Genomic DNA, 27692 nt, shown 5'->3' with positions numbered 1-27692 from the left:
TAAGCACTGTAATACAAAGACAAATACAATACAATAATACAAATTTGCTTTTTTTTGTACGCTTGAGTGCTTAGTGTGGGATACTTCCTCTTTCCTTCTTGTTGTGAGATATATATATATATATATATATATATATATATATATATTTATCCTACTGCTGCGGCACAGTTTATTCGAGCATTTGCCCGTTCTGTGCCGCAGCAGTAGCCTGGCGCGCGCCCGAGTGTGACGGGCGCGCGCCGAAGCAGCGGAAGAGCGCCCTCCGATCGGGGCGCTCTCCCTACCGCTGCCGGGTCCGCCGGGTCCCCCGGAACCCCCTGCCGCTGTCCCGCGATCGCGGGACACCAGGGCTCCCTCGGGGAGCCCCTGGACACGCGTGCAGGGGGCGCACGCTCCCGATGACGCGTGACCGCGCGTCTATGACGCGCGGCACGCCGAGGGGCGGCCACTAGCAAGCCGGGAGATTTCCCGGCTTGCGGTACCGACCACACTTCAATAAAGTGTGTCGGTAGTGTAGCCTCTGGCCACTACCTATTACTACACATGTAATGCACATTGTGTTCAGGTAATTACCAGGTTGTTGGTACATTATGCTGATGTTGAGCATACTGTATTCCTAAAAGCAGGGTCGTTGGAATTTCACCAGGGGGAGATTTTAGCCTAGCCTCCGGCCGCTACCTATTTCCCTGGTCCCTACCAGTGGAAGTCCAGTTAGGTACAGGCAGTGGATGGGTTAATTCCTCCAGAAGGCCTAGTGTGCTATTGCAGCCTTAGATACTCTTAGTGTATCCAAGGGCGGGCCTAGCAACAAGTAGAGTGTGTCAGCCTGTGGGAGTTGCTGGCTGGGTGACATATGCATATGTAACACCTGTCAGAATCAGACCTGCCCTGTTATGGGGCAGGGTTACAGGCTCAACCCCAGAGTATATAAACTGTCTCTCTCCCAAAAGTAGGGTTGTCTCTTTCCTCGCACTGTGGAGTGAACAACAGCTACCCTTGTCCCTTAAGGGGATGCAGGAGGAGCACCATACAGAAGGAAACTTAAATGGGCCTCAGGCCTTAAAGTAACCTTCTAGGGGAAGCAACTGCTGTAACAACTACCTAATGCAATAAACACCATGGAACCATATGCAAGTGTGGTTCAATGTCTTGGGATATCAAAAGGTGTCAGCATGGACAATTCTACTACCACAGGATCCTCGATGACTGGAGACGCTACCAACGAATAAGGTACCCTGTAAACCTGTCCTGATGATCCCCACATCATCGCAGAAGTACTCAGCTCTCCTTTTACCTCACAGGTATGCACCACATCGCACAAAAGGTAATAGTAGCAGACCAGATCTCACTTAGGGTGGGGGTGAAGGGGCTACATATATATATTTCCCCCCTTTTTCCTTTTATCCTCTTATACTCCACTAGAGTTCTGTTGTTGGAGTAAGTCTATACTTTATGGTCTAGATGTCATTATGAGAACATAAAACACATCTCTCTCCCCTACCCCTTTTCTCTCCCCCTTGTCTGCCTCTAGGATTCTGGTATGACCATCCTCGCTTGAATTTTGGATCTACTGCTATCAACATTGACTTCTGTTTATTCAGGACAAAACTCTACAAGACGGACTTAACCATTTGAGTTGAAGTTAATTTATACTGGGACTTCCTCTATGTGACTTTGTGACTCACTAGCCTGTATTTGTGGCCAAGGATATTTCTTCGAGTAATATTTGTTCTCAATAACAAAATGATGACTGCTGAACACTCTCTCTTACTGATATGCCTATGATCATAGGAATGTAGTTGTTTCTGGACAAATATCTATGCTAATTAGATTTATTTCCGTGAGGGAGAATTACCTCTCAAATATTTCCATATTTCTATACTCTTATATGTCTTTTGTATGGATCTGCAAACTGTATCCATGTAGTCAGCATCCTATCTATTTAATAGAGTCAGCGATATATTTTAGCTATATTTATGTAGGGGTGTGTTAAATACCTCAGGTGGTTGCAGTGAGGGCTCGGAGGGAGTGGTGCAGGTTCCGCGGCGGCCCAACAGTATAGGGCGCCGCCATATTGTTGCGCAACCTTTCAGAGGGCATTGACAGAGCGGAGAGGTCGCGCATGCACGGTGTAAGCGCGCAAACGACGGACCAATAAGGGTCCGTGACCGCCTGCATAGGATAGCTTTACCCCGCAGGCCCTTAGGAAATCCCCTGAGTCACAGTAGGGTGCTGTGCTGCAGGGATGCCCATAGTGGTAGAGATTACTCACCTTACTGTGTAGACAGTTAGGGACAAGTGTGCGGAACATGGTGGTGCTGAGCTGTTTGGGACCAGGCAGCTGCACAGCACAACATCAAAGGCAACCAGAGGATACGTCTGATCCTTTTCGAAGTTGTTACCGGTCACCGCCGTGACCGGAAAGTATTTACAGCAAGTGCACCAACACCGGTCAACAGGCGCTGATCCCGCCTTAGGCGTAACTCTTTGGGGACACTAGTGAGTGGCCAAAGGCCTAAATACACGGAGCAATCCTTTCTATCAGTACAAGGACACGGTGTGTGGGGTGCGCGGTGAAGGGACAGAGACATACTCATTAGGAGCGTGGCTGAGCCACTACTGTACAGGACAATACTCCGTAGGAGTGTGGCTGAGCCACTTACGTTATAGAGACATTACCAGTTAGCAGTGTTAGAGAACAAGTATAATCGTTATAGTATAAGTGTTATGTATTAAGTGTTGATGCCAATATAATGTATAAGGTTACTATTGCATACAGTAAAACTGGTTGCCCGCATATGTGTGGTTATGTTTCTTGCCCAGGGGAATCTTACGTAACGGGGATCCTGGGTAAGTGAAGGCGCTGCGCTAATAAGTGTTACCCCAGGCTCCCAGCTAGCGGAGGCTCAGATCTCCTGGAGCCACAGGTGCGTGCAGTTACCCGTAGTCTCTTTAGAGTGTCAGAAAAAGGGCTACATTTGGAGGCGCTGCTGAGATATCAGACCTGGGGTGCCCTGTAGTTTTTTTTTTAACTGTGCGATAGGTTTTTTTTGCCATGTTTGCACCCTTGCAGCCTGAGGTGCGCAAGTGGGCCAAACGGCATGAAATTCCCCTGACATGTGCCCTCGCCGTGGGTCATGTTCCCGCAACCCTCTCCCTGGGCACGGTGACTGATCAAGTCAGCAAACTCCCGCTCCTGGATACTGCCCGAGTGCAAGATCACTACTATGACAGGGAACATAACTGGCATAAGATACTATTCGTCACTGACCGGGATATATGCCCCGAAGCCCTGCCCTCAGTACTAATCCTGCCCGGCGCTCCTGGCATTCATTGCCCGTTAGTACAGGTGGGCCCCACCGAACCTCTGGCTGCATCCACACCCCAGAGGGGTTATACTGGCCCATCAAGTACAGTCACAACCAGCCCTTTCCATACCCCTGATAGCAGTTTGAGCCCCCAATGGCCCGCTGCAATGGGCCTGGGCACTTCATTCACCCCCTCAGCCATTAGGCCAGCGTTGAGAAGAACCAGCCTGTCGAGACTAGACGCCTACTCTTCTGCTGGGAGTAGTCTGTTTGATAATGCCTCCATCCCTGTGCTGGCAGAAGCCATTCACCACTCCACACAGTCCCACCAATACCGAAAGCTGAAGGCATTTTCTGGTGACAAACCCATCCCTCAGGGAGAAGTCGGATTCGAAGAGTGGCTGGATCACACGGAACAGGTACTTCCTGAATGGTCCTGCACAGATGCCGTCCGGAGACAGCATATAATTGAGTGCCTACGACCCCCAGCGTCCCACATGGTGCACTGCTATCGGGACGACCACCCGGATGCTGACACGGAGGGCATCATTTACTCCCTTACCAAAACATATGGGGTTCCTGTGGATGCATTCGCCCTGATGGCCAGGTTCCATGCTTTGGCCCAGAAAGAGGGAGAGATGGTGTCGGATTTCCTTAGACGTCTGCATCTGGATCTGTGGACCCTGGTGAGAAAGGGGGTGGTGCAGAAGGTGGATGCCGACAGACTGCGCACCACCCAGCTACTGAGGGGACTCCTCCCATTGCACCCGGTGTCTGTACGCGTCAGCGGCTGTCTCGCGCCGGGCCAAGCACTGGCGTTTGATGACCTGATGGATCGGGTCCAGGCACATGAGACTGCTACTGGGGCGTGACTTATTCCCGGGAAAGAAGACGGTGGTCGCGGCTAAAGACACCAAAAAGTCAGAGGCTAAAGCCGAGGCGCCAGGGGATGCGAACCCAGAAAAGGAGGACATCGAGGCATCTGCAGCCGCCCAGGAGCGCTCCGCGTTGGGGAGAACATCGCCGACCTTCCGAGATAACGCCTACCGCAGTCATCTCCAGTGCTATGCTTGTGGAAAGATGGGGCACATTCGAGCGCACTGCACCTCCTCACGGAGAACGGTGTCCCGGCCGGCAAAGTCCATGCTGTGTACCCCGCAGGCCGGCGAAGCAGCGGTCCAGTCCTCGGCAAGTAGTCGAATTGGACCGGCGGCCATCGTCAAGGTGGTGATTGAAGGCATCTACGCCTCTGCACTAATGGATACTGGGTCCCAGGTGACCATAGTGTATCGGCCCTTCTACGATCAACACTTGCATCGACTGCCGCTACTATCTGCTGACTCCTTGCGATTGAGAGGGCTGAACCATGAAGACTACCCTATTGACGGAGTGGTGAAGGTACATCTGGACATCCCACAGTTGAACACCGGCAAGCATCATCCCATGGAGGTGGAAGCGCTAGTATGCCCAGAACCTCAGTATCACCCCAGCGCCCCGATAATCATGGGAACCGATACAGACATCGTACAAGCTGTGATTCGCATGTATCTGCAGGAAGCGGGTGAATTACCACTGCGGGCGCTGGCCATTTGCCCCGCCCTACAAAAAGCGTGTGGTAGGATTGCGACCGAAGAGGAGCACGGGATGCTGTATAGTCAAGAGCGGGGGCTGACCGAGATCCCTCCCGGGACAGGAAGAATGATGGTTGCTGCCTGTCATTATCCCGCCAGATGACCGGAGGATCACTTATTCTCCTTGGAGAGCACGACACATGATGACCAGCAGCTCGGCTACGAAATATTGGCTTCAGTGAAGAAATGGTCGGGGAAGATTCCGGCCCGGACCAATGTATACGTCCAAAATCTTTCTCCGTACCTCATGTGCATCGACCACCGACAACCGTTGGGTAGAATCTATCCAGTAACCCCGGAGAAGAAGGCTGCAAGTGAACGTCCGGTGGCCACCGCGCATGCCGTGACCCCAAGGTTGGCATTTGACTTCGAAGACTCGCCATTGATGGAGGATTGGAGAGGAAGACTGCAAACCAAACTGGAAGAGCGACAGGGGGTGTTTTACCTAAGTGATATGGATGTGGGGTGCAGTCGCAGCGCCCATCACACCATTCGATTGAGCGACACCGCACCATTCCGCGAACGTTCCCGCCGCATAGCACCCCGAGATGTGGAAGAGATGAGGAGACTACTAGCCGAAATGGAGGAAGCCGGGATTGTTCAAGGATCACGCAGTCCCTACGCCTCGCCTATAGTGGTGGTTCGCAAAAAGAATGGGACCGTACGTCTCTGCGTAGACTACCGGACACTGAACAATCGCACGGTACCTGATCAGTACACACTCCCACGTATCAAGGACCTCCTGAACACCTTGACGGGAAGTAAATGGTTCAGCGTGCTGGACTTGAGGTCAGGGTATTATCAGGTGCCCATGGACCTGGAAGATCAGGAGAAAAACGCTTTCATCTGCCCGTTAGGGTTCTACCAGTTAACCCGTATGCCGCAAGGGATATGTGGAGCTCCGGCCACCTTCTAGAGGTTGATGGAAAAGACGCTGGGAGACATGAACCCGCAAGAATGCTTGGTGTACCTGGACGACATTATAGTGTTCGGGACGATGCTGGAGGAGCATGAAGAGCGACTGTTAAAGGTGTTGGACCGACTTCAAACGGAGGGACTTAAGCTATCCCTGGACAAGTGCAAGTTCTGCCGCACGTCTGTGACCTTTGTGGGCCACATTGTATCTGCAGAAGGGATATCAACTGACCCAGGAAAAATAGAGGCAGTGGTGAATTGGCCCCGGCCCAACAACGTCCAGGAACTACGGTCCTTCCTGGGGTTCTGCGGCTATACCGGCGATTCGTGGAGGGCTACTCAAGCAAAGCTAAGATTTTGAACAACCTCTTAAAAATCTATCCTGAAGACCCAGGCAGGAAAGCTACTACTGCACAAACCCCCTTTGGAGAGAAATGGACTCCTGCGTGTGAGCAAGCATTCTTGAAATTGAAAACCAACCTAACGCAGGCCCCGGTGCTGGCCCACGCCGATCCCGACCGAGAGTACGTTCTACATGTGGATGCCAGCTTCAGCAGCTTGGGAGCAGTGTTGCACCAGAAACACGATACGGGGCTCCGACCAGTGGTGTATGCAAGTCAAGGCTTGACCCAAAGCGAACAGAATTATCCGGTCCACAAGTTGGAGTTCCTAGCCCTCAAATGGGCTGTAGTAGACCAGCTGCATGATTACTTATATGGGGTACAGTTTGAAGTCAGGACAGGAAACAACCCAATGACTTATATCAACACGTCCGCCAAATTGGATGCGACTGGTCACCGATGGTTGGTGGCACTGGCCAACTATCGGTTCAATCTTAAATATAAACCAGAGCCTACCAACATAGGAGCCGATGCTCTGTAGCGGAGACCTGGACTTCAACCTGCCACTAATGAGGAGGTGTGGGAAGAAATTCCGGGGCCTGGCATACGTGCCCTATGCTCACTAGCAGCAGTGGTCAACGATCAGGTGGCCTTTTCGGAGTTGAGACTAGCTGATTCACTAGGGTGTCAATCCCGGTCAGTTCCACGGGCGTACCAATGTCCGGAAGGGATGAACATTACGGAGGATAAGATTATCTCCTGGAAAGAACTGGTGCAACATCAGATTCAAGACCCAGTGGTGGAGCTAGCTCGCCAAGCCCTGCAACAAGGGGATCCCTCTATCCTTAAGCAAGCCCCCAGAGAACTGGTGAAACTACTACTGAACAAGTTCAGGAAGTTCGAACTGGACAATTGCCTACTGTATTGGGTCATACCGTACCATAATCATCCCGACCGGCGACAACTATTCCTGCCTCAAAAGCTGAGAAATATGGTTCTTCTGGCACTACATGATGATCACGGCCATCTGGGTATCGACAAAACGTTCGGGCTACTCCGGGACCGGTTCTATTGGCCAAAATTGAGAGAATCGGTGGAAATGCATTGCCGACGGTGTACCCGCTGTATACAGAGGAAAACACTCCCCACTCGGGCGGCCCCCATGGCCCATCTGAAAAGCTCCGGTCCTATGGATTTGGTGTGCATGGATTTCTTGTGTATCGAGCCAGACACCCGGGGCATCGGTAACGTACTAGTGATTACAGACCACTATACATGATATGCCCAAGCGTTCCCCACCAATGATCAACAGGCAGTGACTGTGGCTAAAGTATTGTGGGAGAAATACTTCATTCATTATGGATTACTGAACTGACTACACTCGGATCAAGGCACGGATTTCGAGAGTACTCTCATTAGAGAACTGCTAAAGTTGTTGAATATAGCTAAGTCACGAACTACACCGTACCACCCAGAAGGGGATGCTATGCCCGAACGGTTCAACCAAACGCTACTTGACATGCTGGGGACATTAAAAGGCTCTCAGAAGATTGAGTGGAGCAAGCATGTGGAGACGCTGGTGCATGCCTATAACTGTACTCGACACGAGTCTACACGGTATACCCCGTATTTTTTGATGTTTGGAAGAGAAGTTAGGCTACCCGTGGATGTGTGACTGCGGATATCTACCGATGGGGTATCCAACAGGACGCATTTTTGATATGTACAAGACTACAAGACAGTTTGCAGCAAGCCTATAAATTGGCTGAAAAGGCGGTGGCGCAACTAAATGCGAGTAACAAAAGGCACTACGATCACAAGGTGCGACATAAAGAGATCCGCCCGGGGGATGCTGTTCTCCTTCGTAATTTGGGCATTCCCGGAAGCACAAACTGGTTGATCGGTGGAGAGATGGGGTGTATGATGTGGAATCACAGATGCCTGGCCTCCCGGTATACTGCATCAAGAACTCCGAAGGCCAGGTAAAGTTATGGCATAGGAATCATCTGCTCCCCATACCTCAAGTAGGGGACAACGAATTGGAAGTGCCCACTGTTTCAATTGATGGAGAAGCTGAAAGTACAGAGGATGGCCCAGAGACTGTAATAAATGCCACCTCTGAGAATCCTATGGAGGGAACCTCTCAAAGGGGCCTTCTGACCGCGGGGGCATCTCCCGAAGGAGCTACGGGTAAAGAGCCCCTTGTCCAACGACAGAGACGCTGACTCCTGTGAGCTAGCCGCTAGACCCGCAGAGCCCGTGCTTTGTGCCCCAGAAAGACTTTGTAGACCTATTGAGCCCCTCAAGGGCAGAGTTGGAAATGCCAAACAAGACTTGCTACTCTCCCGAGGAGGTAGCTGAAGAGCAACATCGCCGAAGCCAAAGAACTGGTCAACCTCCAATGGGGATGGCTTATGATAGATTCGGGGCACCCCCTTATGAGGCTCAGCAGTGGACTTGCAGCAGAGTGCAGTCTGTTGCTGTAATGTTCAATGAAATGTGCAATCTGATTTAGAGCTGAGAAGTAAGATCGTAAATATGTTGTGTCATTTTTATTATATAACTTCTGTGTATAGTTACGTAAGTTATGACCCAAGCGGGGCCGTTGGATTCTGCAAGGGGGAGAATGTAGGGGTGTTTTAAATAGCTCAGGTGGTTGCAGTGAGGGCTCGGAGGGAGTGGTGCAGGTTCCGCGGTGGCCCGACAGTATAGGGTGCCGCCATATTGTTGCGCAACCTTTCAGAGGGCATTGACAGAGCGGAGAGGTCACGCATGCGCGGTGTAAGCGTGCGAACGACGGACCAATAAGGGAAAGGCTCCGTTGGCAAACTACAACTCCCATGAGCTCTGGGACAGTCATCTGATGTCAGGAGCCAATCATAAGGCTGGGATTACGGGAGGAGGAAAGGGAAGCGTGGGGGAGAGACCACGCTAGGCAGAGGGGATCCGGAAGGTAAAGGAGGAGGGTGTGTGAGTGCAGGGGGTCCGTGACCCGCCTCCATAGGATAGCTTTACCCCGCAGGCCCTTAGGAATATCCCTGAGTCACAGTAGACTGCTGTGCTGCAGGGACGCCCATAGTGGTAGAGATTATTCACCTTAATGTGTAGACAGTTAGGGACAAGTGTGCGGAACATGGTGGTGCCGAGCTGTTTGGGACCAGGCAGCTGCACAGCACAACATCAAAGGCAACCAGAGGATACGTCTGATCCTTTTCGAAGTTATTACCGGTCACCGCCGTGACCGGAAGGTATTTAAAGCAAGTGCACCAACACCGGTCAACAGGCGCTGATCCCGCCTTAGGCGTAACTCTTTGGGGACATTAGTGAGTGGCCAAAGGCCTAAATACACGGAGCAATCCTTTCTATCAGTACAAGGACACGGTGTGTGGGGCACGCGTTGAAGGGACAGAGACATACTCATTAGGAGCGTGGCTGAGCCACTACTGTACAGGACAATACTCCGTAGGAGTGTGGCTGAGCCACTTACTTTAAAGAGACATTACCAGTTAGCAGTGTTAGAGTATAAGTATAATCGTTATAGTATAAGTGCTATGTATTAAGTGTTGATGCCAATATAAAGTATAAGGTTACTATTGCATACAGTAAAACTGGTTGCCCGCATATGTGTGGTTATGTTTTTTGCCCAGGGGAATCTTACGTAACGGGGATCCTTGGTAAGTGGAGGTGCTGCGCTAATAAGTGTTACCCCAGGCTCACAGCTAGCGGAGGCTCAGATCTCCTGGAGCCACAGGTGCGTGCAGTTACCCGTAGTCTCTTTAGAGTGTCAGAAAAAGGGCTACATTTATATATACCTTCTATCTTTAGTTATGATTTGGATAATGGAGGTCTTCTTTTCCTGTGCTTTACTCAATCTTTTTTTTGAGGTATTTTGGTTAGCTTTGACACTTTTCCTTTAAATGCAGGGCTATTAACACAGCCCTGCGCATGTGCACTAGCTTATCTTGAAGCGCACGGTGGCCTGACATTTTATATTCTTTTTGTTTGGCCACGCATGGTCAGTAGTTTACATGAAGGAAATTTTTGCCAGTTCTATGGGAACTCAGGGCTAGCGACGCTCCGTCATTTCGGGCTTCTGCTTATGACGTCATCACGCTACTGCGCAACCAATCGGATATGCGAACAAAACACTGGGGACACTTTAGGTAATTGAAAGTTTATTATTAATACCTGCGGGGGGTGTTATCCCTTCTCTCTTTTTAAAATCCATGTTGAAATAAAGCATTTTTTGTAGCACAGTCCAGCCTTTGCCATTTTTGTTGCGCGGCCGTGTCCGCTGTCTCTCTCTCCCCTCCGGTTGGGGTTAATTCTCCTGCACTTCCATACAGCCTGGAGCACACAAGACTGGACGAATCTAAGATATCTGTGAGTAATTTATACTATTTGCAATGTTGGAGCTTCCCTAGGTGAACTGGTTCATATAGTAGCGGGACTCATGTATGGGGTCTGGGTGGGTTTTAGGACTTCCCCTGGTCAACCGTCAACCCTTCTCAGTCGTCGCCAGACCACTTCCCAACTAGGGGTTAATTTACAATAAGCTCCACTACTTCTTCTGTTATCCGGATGCAGCAACTAATTATTAATTTGGAATTATATGCCCTGCAGCACTAGTTAATTGAGGGGATCGTGTGCCTCAATGTTCCTTCTACATATTATTAACACCTGTTTACGGCGCCTTTCTGTGCGATTAGAATCCTTTTTAAGCTTGTAACTTATTCTGCCTACCCCACCACTCCCAGTTGAAGGCATCTAGCCGAAACGTGTAGGAGTGGGTACTGTAGGCAGGATCCCCTGTTCTGTCCCCTCTCTGGGACACGTAAATATACCTTGAGCTGCCGCTCTATGCATTTGTTTGACACTGCTTGTTATGCGTGGTACGATAGTGCTGTACACTCCACTAGCTTTAGGACTTTGCTACATGACAGTTTTATAGTTACTCTTGTTTCTCCACAGCATCATATTAATGTTTTGCCTTGTTGAGCATTTTAAGGAATCTTTTCCCTTACTCCAAGTGTAGTGGTTTATTAAATGGAGTAACTCTGGTCTCAGTCCTTTTCCTTATATTGCTTTGTGGGAGTTATATGTACAGGCACTTTCCTTATGCTTGAGACTCATACTGTCTGTGATTGCTCATGTGAGATTTTGTGTCTTAAGTGATTGTGTTGCTATAGAGCTACTGCTGTGGCTTACGTACAGGGGATTCATGCCTTATTTTAAATATTCTATGCTATCTTTTATCATGTTTTGTGACCGCTAATAAATAAAATTGTATTTTGTAATCTCATATGGTATACCGGAGTGCTATAATTTTGGGCTACTTTTTCCTTTTGCTTACACACATACATACACATATATATATATATATATATATATATATATATATATATATATATATATAGTGGGAGAGAAAGAAGGAGCCCAGATTAATAGCCCTCTAGTATACCGATTGTATATACACATACAAAATGTATTTATTTAACTATCACAGAACAAAAAATATTTAAAAGAAAACATAGAATAATTAAAATCAGGCATAGAGCCCAAAAATCCAAAATTTTTGGCTTTCTATCCAAACTTTAATCCAAGAGGTAACTAGCCTCACATTAGCCCCAGATCCACTGACCTTCGTCCTGGGCAGGCCAATAGAGGAATTGACCGCCCAGTAGGAAAATTAATCTCCTCCATCCTTACCGCGGCTAGGTGTGCTGTGGCATTGTCCTGGAAAAAGATCTCTCCCCCCTCCATTCAGGCGGTTAAGAGAAGAATAGACGACGTAATGCTTATGGAACGTCTGACGGCGTTTCTCAAACGCAAGACTACAAGTCACTACAAAATCTGGGAACCCTGGGAGACTCACTGACACCCGAGAGAATCCGATAGGAGAAACTATGACCACCCAGGCCACAACCTGAAGACGCCAGGGTCAGCGGCACAGGGGAGGCCCACCCCTCCCCATACCCACACCCACCCCTCCCCCCCTATCCCCCCCCCTCTCTTTTTCAGACCTCTCGCTCCCCTGGTCACCCGATGACCCAGAGGTCGCGCCACTCTTGGCGGTACACTCCCCCCCCTCCAACATGGAAAATTTGAAAATCAAAGTGTATTAGGATACTGTGATGTGATATTTGCCTGTTAACTTGCCTGTTTCCTAATAAAAATGTTAAAAAAAAAAAATCAGGCATAGATCCCCTGTACGTAAAGCAAAGCAATTATCCTCTAACATGCAAGTCTAAATGAACATAGTATCTCAGGTGAAAGAGTGTATACCCTTGAGTGTATCAAACAAGGGGAGGCTTAGTACTGCAGATAAGGGCTAAAATATGGAGAAAAAAGCTCTGACCAAGTAAACAAATCAGAACACCCAATACACAATTCACGGGAGTCTTAAACAATAATCCCTAGAAGGTAAAGCACTAATGTGCAGAAATAAGAGCAATGGGTGAAAAACTCGGAAAGGCACACTCCAAAGAACTGTATACCCCAGTGGTTCCCAAACTTTTTCGGTTCAAGGCTCCCCAAAGCAATCAGAATTTTTTCAAGGCTCCCCAAGGCGATCAGGATTTTTCCACGGCGCCCAAAGTAAAAACAAAGGTGTATATACATACCTAACAGTTGCAGTGCACAGTTGGTGTCTCTCTCAGACACTAACACACTCTCAATATCTCTCTCTCTCTCTCTCTCTCTCTCTCTCTCAGACCTCTCTCTCTCTCTCTCAGACCTCTCTCTCTCTCTCAGACCTCTCTCTCTCTCTCTCAGACCTCTCTCTCTCTCTCAGACCTCTCTCTCTCTCTCAGACCTCTCTCTCTCTCTCTCTCAGACCTCTCTCTCTCTCTCAGACCTCTCTCTCTCTCTCTCAGACCTCTCTCTCTCTCTCAGACTTCTCTCTCTCTCTCTCTCACACCTCTCTCTCTCTCTCAGACCTCTCTCTCTCTCTCAGACCTCTCTCTCTCTCTCAGACCTCCCTCTCTCTCTCTCTCTCTCAGACCTTACTCTCGCTCTCAGACCTCACTCTCTCTCTCTCACCTCACTCTATCTCAGACCTCACTCTCTCTCTCTCTCTCTCTCTCTCTCTCTCTCTCTCTCTCTCTCTCTCTCTCTCTCTCTCTCTCTCTCTCTCTCTCTCAGACCTTTGGGAAACACTGGTATACCCTAAATCACATATCACCTAAGCGTCAAGCTACGTAGTGTCATAGAGAAAGCATGGAGCAAATGCTCAAAACATAATTACGTGTCCCTAGGGGGGGACAAACCAGGGGATCCTGCCTACAGCACCCACTCCTATGCTATGCTTTACGTACAGGGGATCTATGCCTGATTTTAATTATTCTATGCTTTCTTTTAAATATTTTTTGTTCTGTGATAGTTACTGTAAATAAATAAATTTTGTATGTGTATATTCAATCGGTATACTAGAGTGCTATTATTCTGGGCTCCTTCTTTCTCTCCCACCATATTATTTTTGCCCTTGTAGCACCACTGACTTACTATTCATTGTAGTCGGTATTTAGTCACCTTTAATTTGTCTTGTGGATGCGGGGTCTGTTCTTTCTCTTAATATATATTATTAAGTGTTATATACACATATATTATATGTGTTATATACACATATATACATATACTGTATTCCTATTGTACATGATCTTTGTAGGTAAGCATATCTCATGAAGTTACATTATAGATACAGTACTTTTTAAATGTAATAATCAATCATTTTTTTATTTATTATACTTAGTCTACCGTATTTTTTTTTATATATTATAAAACTATTTTACACTTTTGTACATAGGTTATAAAACGTAATTAAATTAACAAATAATAATTAACATTAACATTTTAAATTAACACATAGTAATTAATATATCTATTTAATCATCTTCAGCCCTTGTTGATCAACTACAGGATGAAGGCCTCCCCAGTGATCTTCCAGATACTGTGGTTGCAAGCCTATCTTCACCATGTTGTTAAAAAAAAGGCTGGTTTTACCTTTCTTATCCAACGAGGGTCATTTCTTCTTCTTTCACTATGACCTGTGCTGAGGTATAACAGACCTGTGCTGAGGTATACTCAGGGAGACCGATTTGGGGGAAATTAAACATGGCTTTATTTAGCTTGTCACATTAAACAGTAGTTTAAGGCAAAACATATACACAAAAGAAACAAACACATATTCCTTGTAAGGGCTAACTTACTTCCCCAATCAGTATCTGCAAGGCTGGGGGGGGGGGAAGAATCTTACACCCCTATCACCCCAAAGTCTCAAGAGGTACCTGTATGCAGGGGCTCTCTGTGTCAGTCTCTGAGTCTAGTTGGGTGTCTGTTGAGGGTCCAGCCTCTGGTAGGTTCCTGGGTTTGCTGCACCCTGGAAGAGAGGACTGTTCCCTTCGTGTCTTGTTAACAGCACACAGTCAACCTGTGTGCTCAAAAAAGTCTGTGGGTTAGTTCTCAGCATGAGGTTTTTACCCTTGTCTGATTAACCACTTGGAGACTAGTTAATTGACTAGCTCAGACCACTATTTATATTGCAGCCTTATTTAATCAGGGTTAAGTCCCTGTTACACCAGCCCACTGCCATTTTAATTTCTTCTTCCGTGTCATGATATCAAAGACTGTTGTTTGCTTCCAAACCAAATTCATTATTTTCCCTAGCTCTTTGGGTAATACCCAGCATACAACTCTCATATTTATATTATTCATTTTTCACACTAGTCATCACGTATGATGAATTGATGCATACATATCTATATACATGTATATCTGTGTGTACATGTAAGATTTTCTTCTCTATAAGTTAATAGAGTGTTAAGATATCCATTTGATGGAACACCTTCCCTTGGCTATATGAGTGCTTGTCCAAAAGAGCTATTTTATAATTATTTAATTGTAAGTTTGGATGTATTTTTTCTTCATTATTTAATAAAATATAGTTTACCATACTTGGGGCAATGCTTTTTTGCCGTGTGAAGAGATTGCGCCTAGTTTTCTTCAACTCCAACAAATTTAGTGCGAATGCAAAACAATGTGTGGGCATAAAATGAGGCACATCATATTGTGATGCAGTATAAAACAATAACACAGCTTGCACATTCACTTTGCCTCCCAATATTCTCATTGAGTGTGCTACAGAATATGTACAGTAGGTGTCAACATTTTGGGTATCTTTTTACTGCAAATAAAAATACCACTTGTGGGTGCATTTGCATGTCTTGGACAGGTCTGCAACCCTGTCTTTCCCAGTTATCGGTTAGCATACAATGCTTCCACTGCAGTCAGGAATTCTGGGTAATGACATGCAAACGACTGCTCACAGTACAGTATGTCATGCTTTACTATGTTTTTTTTTAATGTCGGGGTATCTTTTTGCAACAGCATTTTTCTCCCAGACTGTAAATAAACCTGCTCTGAGTGAATCTTTCATTACTATACGTTTAAACAGCTATTTGGTAAGACTGATTTAACTCTAAAATTGGATCTGTCTAAGCATGTGCCATGAAATGCAAAAGTATATGAGCTGCTTAATAAGTGTTAAGCAACATTGACAATATGGTGGTTTTAATTCCTCACTTTCTTATACCTCATCTCAAATTGGGGGTGTCAATAACAATACAGTACATAGCCAAACAACAATATGTGCCATCAATCACAGGTTTTTAGTTGTTATCTGGATATTAACAATATCATCCGGATGGCTCAGATGTAATTAATTGCATTTTAGAGTTCTGTCCTATAGAAGAGACAAACAAGATCATAAACAAAAACAATGTAAACTATTTTCACTGTCAGATATATTTGAAACTATGTATTTTCATTTTAATTGGCACCCTGAATCAAACTGTGCTTTAAGAAAATCTTGGTTAGTTGCATGTTTTAGTTAGCAAACATACCTCTGCTCTTTAGATTACCTTACTTAATCAATTCATCATTGTTCCCCCAAGGAAAACAAATGATTACACTTATTTACAGAGTCCTAATACCCATGGCTTCCATAATGAAGCCAAAAAAAATCAAAAGCAAAACTAAAGCAAAACAAGCGAGGAAATGAGAATAAAAGTTTCATTCAAATGATCAACGTTTGGATCCTAATTTGGACCTTTCGACTGAAAAAGGTCCAAATTGGGACCGAAACGTTGATTCTGTGAGGGGTTTGTACAGTATGTGTCTCCAGCACTTGTTCCTGGACCCAGGCTTGGAATATACTGTAAATACTTTTATGAGTATATTACCGTTTTCTTTGTGTTTTTTTATTAGCAAATGCATATCTGCATTATGTTCTGTTCGCTCTTATTTTTTGTGGAAAACCTGCTGCTTGGCTTCGGACCTGCTGTGTGACTGAAAGGCTTTTAACCTCTTAACTGCCTGAATAATCTACATTATTGGAGATCTTTCTGTTTGGTCTTGGAATCACCAATGGTCTGAACCTCAAACTGCTTACACATATCCTACACCATGTGAGTGGGAGGAAGTGATTTATTTGAATTTCTTTCCCTGTTGGCATCTATTATTGGCAGTGTTGCACTATATTCCCTTTCTTTTTTTGCATACACCGGGGAGTATTTGCGCTCTGTATCCTGTGCTTGTACTTCACCTACGACGATTGGAAAAAGTATTCTTTCATCGGAGCTGCAACCACCTACGGTTATATTGCTTGTGATGTATATGACTATATGTATGACTATTATACTTGCCACATATGTTGGTAATCACCATTTTATTTATGGAAAGTGTTATTTGCGCTACAAGTTTTCACCACCGTTCATAAATAAAAACAGGACAGTATTGACATTTTCAGAATGCTACAATAAATGATAATGTTGTGTTGCAAGCATGTATTTTAATGGTTTTCCGTTAATAATACAGTAGTTTGAGACTTCTACAGTATACAATGGAGTTAAGGTATCAACTTGAAAAATTTATCTGATATCATGGTTGTTAATAAATGATTTACTTAGACTACATTTTCAACCACTCTGAAATATACATTCAAAAGCAAAACCCTCATGTGATTATGCATGTCCTATTATTATGCCATTTACCCTTTTGACATTATCCCCATTAAGAAGCTGTTATGTTCTTTCAAGAGTGGGCAGACTAAAGAAGCAGCAGTTCGAGGTTCTTGACAAAGGTCATGTTTAAATCTCAGAAGTTCACGACTGCCTTCTCTATTTTGGTATATCAATGGCCTAAAATAATGCTGACAGCTGTAAATCATCAAGTGTGCCATCAAATCTTAAATTATCCGTCATGCCCATAAGGGAATATTACAAATATGATATAAATATATTTATAGCTTTATTACTGCTGAATAGAATGTATTTTTAGATGTTATATTTATATATTAACGTCTCTATTTTATATTAATGTCACATGCATTCATATTTATATGGCATTCAATTCTTCATGGATGAATAGGAAGAAAAAAAACTATTTGGTTCAAAGTTAAGACTGACATTTTTTGTTATGAATTAACAGAAACCAGTGTTTTAAAGATACAAATGTGCTATTATAGTTGCATGACTGGTATGTCTTTAAAGATATTGATGTACTGTATGAATTTCATAGACATATTGTAATAATAACTTTTATTTCATATAGCCCCTTTCTCCCAATGGTATTCAAAGCACTTCACAATTACAGAAACAGTCCCTGCCCAGATGAGCGAAAAATCTGTGTTTTTGGTGCCTGAGTCACAGGGAGATAAAGTGACTTGCCATGGGTCAGAAGGAGTTGACACCTGGAATTGAACAAGGTTCCCCTGCTTCAAATTCAGTGTTACAGAGTCAGCGGGGCCTATTCTAGTAGCTTTCATTAAAAAAATCGCTGGGCCGGTTAAGCCGCCAGTTTTTTGAGCGTTGTTATCACGGTATGCAGAAAGCCTTGAATACCTGCGATAGCAAAATGCCCAAAAATGTCTCGCGTCACGTGACCATGGGATTTAAATGCATAGGAGATACCAGCACCCCATAACGGGGCCTGTATCTCTGGAAGCAGGAGGTCCCCAGACTTCAAATCAACATGGTTCTGCTCCAGAGAACCCCTGCTCACTCACACTAGTATTAAATTTTTTTGTTAAAACAGCTTCATTAACTTAGCGGCTAGCCGCTAAAGCAATGAAGGGGTTAACTACCACTGCCCGGTTTATTATGGGTAGCAGGGGTGGGTGAAGGTGGTATATGGCCCTTGGTAGATGTTTAGGCCTTGCGGCAGAGGAGGGGGGAGGTTGTGGGTGGAGTTAACCCATTCATTACCTTAGCGGTTAATATCACTAAGTTAATGAAGGGGTTAACCCCTCCCACTACCACCCAGTAGGCCTAAACATCCATTCTTGGGACTATTACCCACTTCACACAATCCCTCTTCCCCTAATAAAGAAAAATAAACACAACAACCCTACTACCCACCTCTTCTGCCCCCAACAACCCCCCCCCCCCCCCCAACACATACAGTAGAGCAATGGGCAAAATAACTATTATCCAGATATGAATAATAGCTCATTTGCCCATTCAAAATCAAACATTAGCAAGCCAGCATAAATAAAGTAAATAAAACCCCTGCCATGATCAAGGGTGTCCTCGTCAGCATACTCCAGGTCCATGTCGTCCATTGGCAGCAAGAGTACAAGAAAAAAATACAATCTAATGGCCCCTATCCCCTTAATCACCTTAGCGATTAATAACCGCTACAGTAATATAAGGGGTTAACCCACCCTCCCCCACTACCCACCCGGGAGACCTAACCACCCACCCAAGAGCCACCATACCCACCCTCTGCCCACTGATTTGCACAGTGGAACATCATACCCATATAATATGGGCATGTTAAGCCACTATAGCAGCCAACGGCCAATCTATTAAAACAATCAACACAACAATACACAACAATTATTAAAGAAATAAACAAGCACCTAAACACCACTACAATAATAGAACTAAAATGCCTCACCTACATGTAGCACGGCTGGCCCAGACTGCCTCTCTATCCCCTGTAACGTAAGCCCTTATTAGCTACAGGCTGTGACAGGCTATCCTAAAGGCATTGACCCCCCTCATGCTGATTCTCTGGATGACTGAAGTGGTGGTGACTCAGGGTCTGTGTACAGCCAATCATGGTACAGACCTTGTGCCCTCCCCTTATGGAGTCTCAGAGAAGAAGTAACAAAAGATAGTTCAGTTGTTGTGTACCCCTCCTAGGGAACGGAGGTGTGTGCTGTTCCTCCTGGCTGAGAGTGAGCCAGGCCAGTCAGTCCATCCTGGGCTCACTGGGCCAGAGAGATCAGAAGCCTCGAGCCCAGCACCATCCAGAGGCCTGGGATCCTCTGTGACCTATATGCCTCCGCTGTGTAACATCTGCAATGATTGACAAATAAAGCTAATTTTTATATACCCCTGCCTGAGCTCTCAGTCTATTGGGTAGGGGTATGTATGAAAAATGCTCTAGTGGGGGACTGACTCTGGAAATCCTGGAGCCCACTGGAGCTGGAGACGCTGACACCCTGAGGTGAACATCAAGATCATCAAAAGCCTGTCCTATTCCCCACACCATCACGGACCACTCAGCTCTCCTTGACCCTCACAGGTATGCACGCACCACAAACAGCAGTAACCAGTAAGTACATTTTCCCGAGGGTTGGGGGAACTGTGTTACATACACATCAATAAAATTATTCTAACACCAAAACCGCTAAAGAATAAAAATTATAATATACCACAATAATAGAATACAATTAAAGAAACACCTGACGAATAAAACAAATCAAGAAATAAAACCACTAGTCAATCCACAAATGTACTAAAAACAAGCCATACAAATTCCAAACAATTGCATCATAACAATAAACAGAAATAGAGAAAATACCAATCAATACAAAACAAGCATTTGCCAAAGAATGCATTGCCTAACACTGTATTTATCTGTAACCAAAGGGGCACAGATGAATATATTAGCAGTCAATGGGCAATGAACAACATAAAAAGAAATGAAATACAATCCAAAACCTGAAATAAGACAATAAAATCAAATATTTATCTTACCTTTAGAAGTCTTCACTCTCTGAATCCCAGTGTATCAGGAAGCTATCGACCCGCGAAATCATCCACTGCAATCTGACTCCATCCTCCTTATAGAACAGCATCAGGTACCAAAATCTTCTTTCTTCCATCTTTTTCGTGATTAGCCTTGATAGGCCTCGATAATATAATCATGGCTACTAGAATTGTACGAGTTTCAGAACCTGCTGATAAGTGGCTTATTGCCGATTACACAGCGTTTTGTTTTTTTTGACGGCTGAAAGTTTTGGCAATTCATGCCTTTATTGCCCACTTATCGAGGCTTACTGAATGGGAGTAGGCATTTTGGCCGATAAATGCTCGATAAGTGGCTTATGAACACTTATAGCATAGGCCCATTAAAGCACATGGGAGATGTAAGAGTCAAAAGACAGGAAGCGATAATTAGACAGGGCAAGGGCTAATTAGAGAGACAGGTAGGGTCAAGCTTTTTGTTTTTGAATAAGGGTATAAATGTTACTTGAAGGAGTTGGGAAAGGTACCAGAGTAGAGGGAGGAGTTGAACATCTGTGGGGATTAGAGTAAGAGCAACAGGTTTGAGGAGATGGGTGGGAATGGGGTCAAGATGGCAGGTGGTAGAGGGAGAAGAGGAGATCAGCAGTTACACATCCTTCTCTGTGACAGAGGAAAAGGAGTTGAGGAAGGCAGGAGGATAGTTAGGAAGAGGTGTAGAATGTAAGGAGGATACAGAGGGGATGTCTTGACGAATGCAATCCACCTTTGTCTTGAAATAGTCAGCAAAGTCCTGAGTTGAAATAGAGGAAGAAGGAAAGGTACAAATGGTGATCTGAGTAGAGAGTCAAAGAAAGAGAAGAGTCTGCGTGGGTTAGACTTTTGAGTGTTGATTAGTGATGAAAAGTAGGTTTATTAGCCTGGGAAAGGACAGAATGGAAACAAGATAGGATAAATTTGTAGTGAAGGAAGTCTGCGAGAGTATGAGATTTCCTCCAGTGGCATTCAGAGGAGTGAGTGCAGGAGCGGAGCATACATATGGGGCAGTTTAGCCAGGATCTGGGGATAGAACGGCGACAGTGGGAGAGAAATAGAGGGCATGTAGATCAAGAGAGGTTGATAGGGCATAATTGTAGTTCCTGACCAGGTTGTCAGTCTGTAGTGGACCTGAGAGAGGAAAGGGAAGAGCTCAAAGTGGAATCATGAGCCAGGAGGTTAATGTAATGCAGGTTTCTGAAGATACGAGGGTAGATGAAGGTGGAGAAGGGAGAGAGAGAAAATTAGATGAGATAATGGTCAGAGAGAGGAAAAGTGGAAATCGAGAAGTCATGGAGTGAAAAGATTTCAGTGAAAACCAGGTCCATGTAGTGGGCATCCTTGTGGGTGCTGGCTGTTGTCAATTTTGAAGGCCAAAAGAAGAGGTTAGAGAGAGAGAGAACGGGAAGCCCAAGGGAGGGAGGGATCCTCAATATGGCAGTTGAAGTCCCCAAGGAGTAGAAAAGGAGAGTCAGAGGAGAGAAAGAAGGTGAGTCAGGGTTCAAAGTGATATGAATTTATTGTAATATGTTAGAAAACGAAATAGTAATACTAGAAATATGAACACTATATTTCATAGTTCATTTCTAGCTGGAGAAATTAGGAAATACTCAGTTTCACTTCAGATTACTGCTACTGCATCAAAACTGCTGTACATAACCTCAAAACATAACAGATTAACAGTTCAATATCCGTTATATTTCTGCATTAAACACATTAAGAAATCACTTGATGAGGAAATACTTAGAAAAATTGATTTAAGATGCTGCATTAAATAAAAATGCAAACTGTAAAAGTGTTACAGATAGCTTTATGAGTGAGAGCTAGGTGCATTTAAACTACAGTAACAAGGGAACGTGTGGGTTCCCTTCCAAAATCATCCATCTACATAGTACTGTACTTTATGATGCTAGTTTTAATTCACTTAATGGGGGTAAAAAAGATGCACACTGACTTGTACAGATGTAGCAGCCGTTATTGCTCCCACTGGCATGTTGTAGCGAGACACACACAGCGTACCAGCAGGTACAGTAACACCTACTACATCTGTACTGTAAAGTCTCTGTTTGTTTGGCCACAGTATGGCAGAAACATAGTAAGTGATATTACAGAGCCCCAATTCATTTTCATTAAACCTTTTCTATACAGTATATCAGTGCAACAGTTTAAATGACAATTATGCATGAGTTTTGTAAGCTTTGTTCTGTGGGATAATGAACAAAAAAAACAGCCATACTTTGAACATAAGATTGTTTCAAGAAAGTCTCTACACATAAATGCAAAATGCACAGATGCTTTAACATAATAAGGTACAGCATGTTTTCATTACATACTGTAGAGAATTGCTACCAAGACAATCACCACCAGTTATGGTTTACATTGTCATCCAATAGTCTAAATGCAAATCCATTGTAGAAGTGTTTATATCCTGTATTTATTTATTTTATTTATGTATAAAAGTGTTTTACCAGGAAGTAATGTTTTACCAGGAGTGGCTCAGTGAGTAATTACACTGACTGGCACTGAGTTTGAAGCAGGGGAACCTGGTTCAATTCCCTGTGTCGGCTCATTGTGATCTTGGGCACGTCACTTTATCTCCCTGTGCCTCAGGCACCAAAAAATAGATTAGGTGAAAAAAGGCAGTGCACTGCCTGTAATGAATGGAGGAGGCTAATGGTAGCAAAAACAACCTTTTAATGAATAAAATTATCAAACATCATCCCTGGGTCATCCAGAAAACGCACACCTATGCGTTTTGGGCCGTGCGCCCTTTATCAAGGTGTATGGGGACTCTTATGCTTTGATGCACCGGTTACCCACTTTCACCAAAAAATAGATTGTAAGCTCATTAGGACAGGAACATGTGCCTGCAAAATGTCTCTGTAAAGCGCTATGTAAAAAACTAGCAGCGCTATACAAGAACATGCTATTATTAATATTATTACATTGATAGTTACATCTCGTTTTCAAGTATGCCCTGGGCACAGAGATGTCCCATGCATTTCAGTAGCACATTGTATGTTACAAAACATCAATCCCGTAATAAATGCGTTTTAGGAATTTAAAGCAGGTCCCTAAAATAGTGGGCACAATGTCCATGTCATGCACATGGCCATGGTAAATCTTCCCCTTACAAACAAAGTGAAAACTTTCAGACGTTTTGTAGGTAAAGCTGGATTATATATGTTCCACACAAGCTGTTTATACATAATTATGATTTTCTTGTGTAAAGTATCTCAGTTTAACCTTTGCCACAAAGTTGAATAAAGAAAACTATAACGTTTAAAAATACTGAGTTTTGTTTGTAATATAAGATTCTGTCAAATATATGCACTTCAAGAAAATAACAAAGATAAGTGTTCATTAAACTTACATATTCAAGACAAATGCCATCAAGATAAGCCTGAACTTTTTCAAGTCAGTCAAACAGCAGAAATATTTGCTGATGGCTTAGTTACAGTACCTACCAGCAAGGATTGGATTTGTATCAGGGTTACCATCTTTACAACACCTCAGCAGCTCAGGTCTTAAATGAGAAGGAAACAGGCACTGCTTGAAAATATAACCAAAATTAATATACTGAGGGGGGAAGAAAAAAAAGAGAAGTGGCTCATGCATGTACTGTACTTCCTAAAATCTGGCTGATATTAGATGAAGTGGAAGAAATGACACTGCATTTTATGGAAAAAGTAGGATTAACACAATTGAGGTTGTTTTACATGCATGGGTATATAAAAAAAAGGTATAGTCTATTTACTATGTAAAATAAAAATGTCCTGAGCCGTTTGGGATAATGATGCCGGCCATTGTGCACAAGGCAAACAGGGCACGCAAAAACACGATATTACTCTGACAATCTCCACCAAAATACATCAAACCCAGCTAACTTCTGGAAGATTATCAACAATATATTCCAGTCTCCTAACCATCAACAACCAAGTAATATCACTAAGGGCGATATTACTCTGACAAACCCCACTGACATTGCAAATGCATTCAATGATTACTTTGTGGGGTGTGCCACTAACTTATTAGCGAAACGCAGCCCAAACCACAAACCTGAATCTCATCCTGGGAGTACCCACATAGCCCCACCCCCTCCCAACACTGCCCACAATTTTCAATTTGGCCCAGTATCTGAAGAGGAGATTACACAAGCGCTCCTCAAACTAAAACTAAGCAGCCAATGTGGACCTGACTTACTACAATCTAGGTTCCTACGTCTTGATGCCCCAGCCATTGCCAAACCAATTGCTTCCATAGTCAACTCTATCCTGTCTGCAGGCCATATCCCTAAGACCTGGTAAACTGCCAGAGTTGTCCCAATCTTCAAAAGTGGGGACAAAACTTTGTCTCAAACTACAGACCAATCTCACTTCTCCCAATTCTATCCAAAGTCATGGAAAAATGTGTCCACTCCCAATTAAGCGATTACTATACCAAGACAAATTTCCCTAGCCAATTCCAATCTGGCTTTCGTCCCAAACACTCCACCGTAACTACATTGCTAAAAGTTTGCAATGAAATCCATTGTGGAATGGAACGTGGACAACTCACTGGTGCAGTATTCCTAGATTTTGCAAAGGCTTTTGATACAGTTGATCATGCTATCCTGCTTTACAAACTCCAGAGCTCTGGAATAGGGAAACATGCTTTAAACTGGTTTCAGTCCTACCTATCAGGAAGATCCCAACATGTGTCCATCTCAGGCTCTAACTCCAACCCCCTGGATATCACCTGTGGTGTCCCGCAAGCCTCTGTTCTGGGGCCCCTACTCTTCTCAGTGTTCATTAATGATCTTCCCACAGCTTGTAAGGAAGCCTCAATACACATGTATGCAGATGACACAATCCTACATGCACACAGCCATAGCCTCTCTGACCTTCAACACATACACTGGCGACACACTTTATTCGAGCTCGGCTAGTCCCACGAATTCGGGTATACCCGGGTGTATTGAGGTTTGTGACTGTTTTCTGCCCGAGTGCATTGGGTTATTTTCCAAGCAGGGATTGAAGCATTTTATTCCCGCTGGCTGCAATACTGCACAGTATATATATATATATACTGCATTACAATTCATGAATTTATGCCATCTGGTAGACACGCGAAGCATTGCAGCCTATTTAATCCTAATCATTATCATTTAACAGATCAGCCGCCCATCAGCCAGGCATGAACCCAGGCTGGGAAGGCAAATGCAACGGGGCTTGTCAGAGGTGAGGAGCGGCGCATTCCAGGTATCTGCCAGGTACATACCGGGTATTTGCTCGAATAAAGTGTGTCGGTGCAGTACTTCAGTCTGACTTTTTGAGACTCGAAAACTGGATTTCCCAAAACAAACTGTTTTTAAACACTGACAAGACTGTAACAATGGTATTTGGGACCAAGACTACATTTTTAAAGCTTCCAGCGACTGAGCTTCTGATTAGAACCAACGCTAACACCACCCTAACCCCTGCCACTAGTTTTAAATACCTGGGCTTATGGTTTGACTCCCACTTAACATTCGGAATGCACATTGATACCCTGACAACCAAGACCTATGCCAAACTAGGGGTACTTTACAGGAACAAATCCTCTCTAAGTCTCCTGGTCAGAAAGCGTATCGCACAGCCAATGCCAATTATTGACTATGGAGACATAGTATATGGCACGGCACCTCAAATCCACCTTAGCAAACTTGACACCCTCTACAATTCAATTTTTCATTTTGTTCTCCAATGAAACTACAACACACATCACTGCTAAATGCTCAAAGAACTAGTTTGGTCATCACTAGAGTCTAGGCGCAAAGTTCACCTTTCCTGTCTTGCCTTTAAATACTTTCTGGGCAAGCTACCCAGCTATCTGAACAAGCTCCTCACCCCTACCACATGCAGCACTTATCATCTGAGATCAGACTCCAAAAGACTGTTCATGGTCCCAAGGCTCAACAAAGTATCCGGCCATTCCTCCTTCTCTTACCGTGCAACCCAAAACTGGAACAACCTACCAGAGACTCTCACATCCACCACCAGTTTAAGTTCTTTCAAATCTAAAGCTGTCTCACATTTTAATCTGGTCTGTAACTGTTTCATTCGCCTATCTTAATATATAAAATCGAATGGTTAGTGAGGTTAGTGCTATCTGCGGTGAATCTGATTGGTCCTCAGCCTCTGGCCAATCAGATTGCTGTGTGTGACGTCACCCAACTGCCACTCTCTTCCCCCTCGGCCACACACACACACACACACACACACACACACACACACACACACACACACACACACACACACACACACCACCCCCCCACCCCTCCCCCCCTCTCTCTCTCTCTCTCCCCTTCCGAGTCCCCTCCCGGCGCTCATCTCTCCCCTTCCTCCGGTCACGTCTCCCTCCGCTCACCTCTCCCGGCACTCCGCTCAGCAGCGGACCCCCTTCCTCCCTCGCGCGGCCGGCGGTCATCTCTCCCGAGTCCCCTCCCAGCGCTCATCTCTCCCCCTTCCTCCGGTCACGTCTCCCTCCCTCCGCTCACCTCTCCCGGCGCTCCGCTCAGCAACGGACCCCCTTCCTCCCTCGCGCGCCGCGGGGAACAGGCAGCGGACCCCCTTCCTCGCGCACAGCCGCGGGGAACAGGCAGCGGACCCCCTTCCTCCCTCGCGGCGCCTAAGATGGCGGCGCGCCCGGAAGGACCCCCTTCCCTCACGGCGCCGAGTGAGAAGATGGCGGCGGCCGGAAGTAGAGGTAGGTGTCGCTGTAGGTGACGTGTGTGTGTGTGTGTGTGTGTGTGACACTGTGTGTGTGTGACACTGTGTGTGACACTATGTGTGTGACACTGTGTGTGTGTGTGACACTGTGTGTGTGTGTGTGACACTGTGTTTGTGTGTCGCCCCCCTGCCTTTCACGCCCCCCCCCCTGCCTTTCATGCCCCCCCCTGCCTTTCACGCCCCCCCTGCCTTTCACGCCCCCCCTGCCTTTCACCCCCCACCACCCCTCCCCCCCCCTCTCTCTCTCTCTCCCCTTCCGAGTCCCCTCCCAGCGCTCATCTCTCCCCCTTCCTCCGGTCACGTCTCCCTCCCTCCGCTCACCTCTCCCGGCGCTCCGCTCAGCAACGGACCCCCTTCCTCCCTCGCGCGCCGCGGGGAACAGGCAGCGGACCCCCTTCCTCGCGCACAGCCACGGGGAACAGGCAGCGGACCCCCTTCCTCCCTCGGCCGCCGCGGGGAACAGGCAGCGGACCCCCTTCCTCCCTCGCGCGCCGCGGGGAACAGGCAGCGGACCCCCTTCCTCGCGCACAGCCGCGGGGAACAGGCAGCGGACCCCCTTCCTCCCTCGCGCGCCGCGGGGAACAGGCAGCGGACCCCCTTCCTCGCGCACAGCCGCGGGGAAAAGGCAGCGGACCCCCTTCCTCCCTCGGCCGCCGCGGGGAACAGGCAGCGGACCCCCTTC

At 45.7% G+C, this 27692-nt stretch overlaps 1 protein-coding gene across 3 annotated transcripts in view; it reads right to left on the bottom strand.

Annotated features, from left to right (window-relative positions):
• The window catches only part of TFEC (transcription factor EC), a 234662-nt gene that overhangs the window by 97889 nt on the left and 109081 nt on the right, over nucleotides 1-27692 (bottom strand). The window contains exon 1 of one of the 3 annotated variants that reach the window (XM_075599987.1): nucleotides 23729-24224. The exons of 1 other annotated variant lie outside the window; for it this stretch is intronic. In XM_075599987.1, coding sequence (XP_075456102.1) covers nucleotides 23729-23761 — 33 coding nt within the window. In that variant the 5' untranslated portion in view covers nucleotides 23762-24224. Of the gene's footprint in view, nucleotides 1-23728; nucleotides 24225-27692 lie in introns of those variants that run through there. One more of the 3 variants, XM_075599984.1, reaches the window with a different exon arrangement.

Source organism: Ascaphus truei, chromosome 5 (genome assembly GCF_040206685.1).
Source record: "Ascaphus truei isolate aAscTru1 chromosome 5, aAscTru1.hap1, whole genome shotgun sequence".
Classification (NCBI taxonomy): Eukaryota; Metazoa; Chordata; class Amphibia; order Anura; family Ascaphidae; genus Ascaphus; species Ascaphus truei.
The sequence above is the reverse complement of the archived record's forward strand: the minus strand, read 5'-3'. Positions and strand labels throughout refer to the sequence as shown.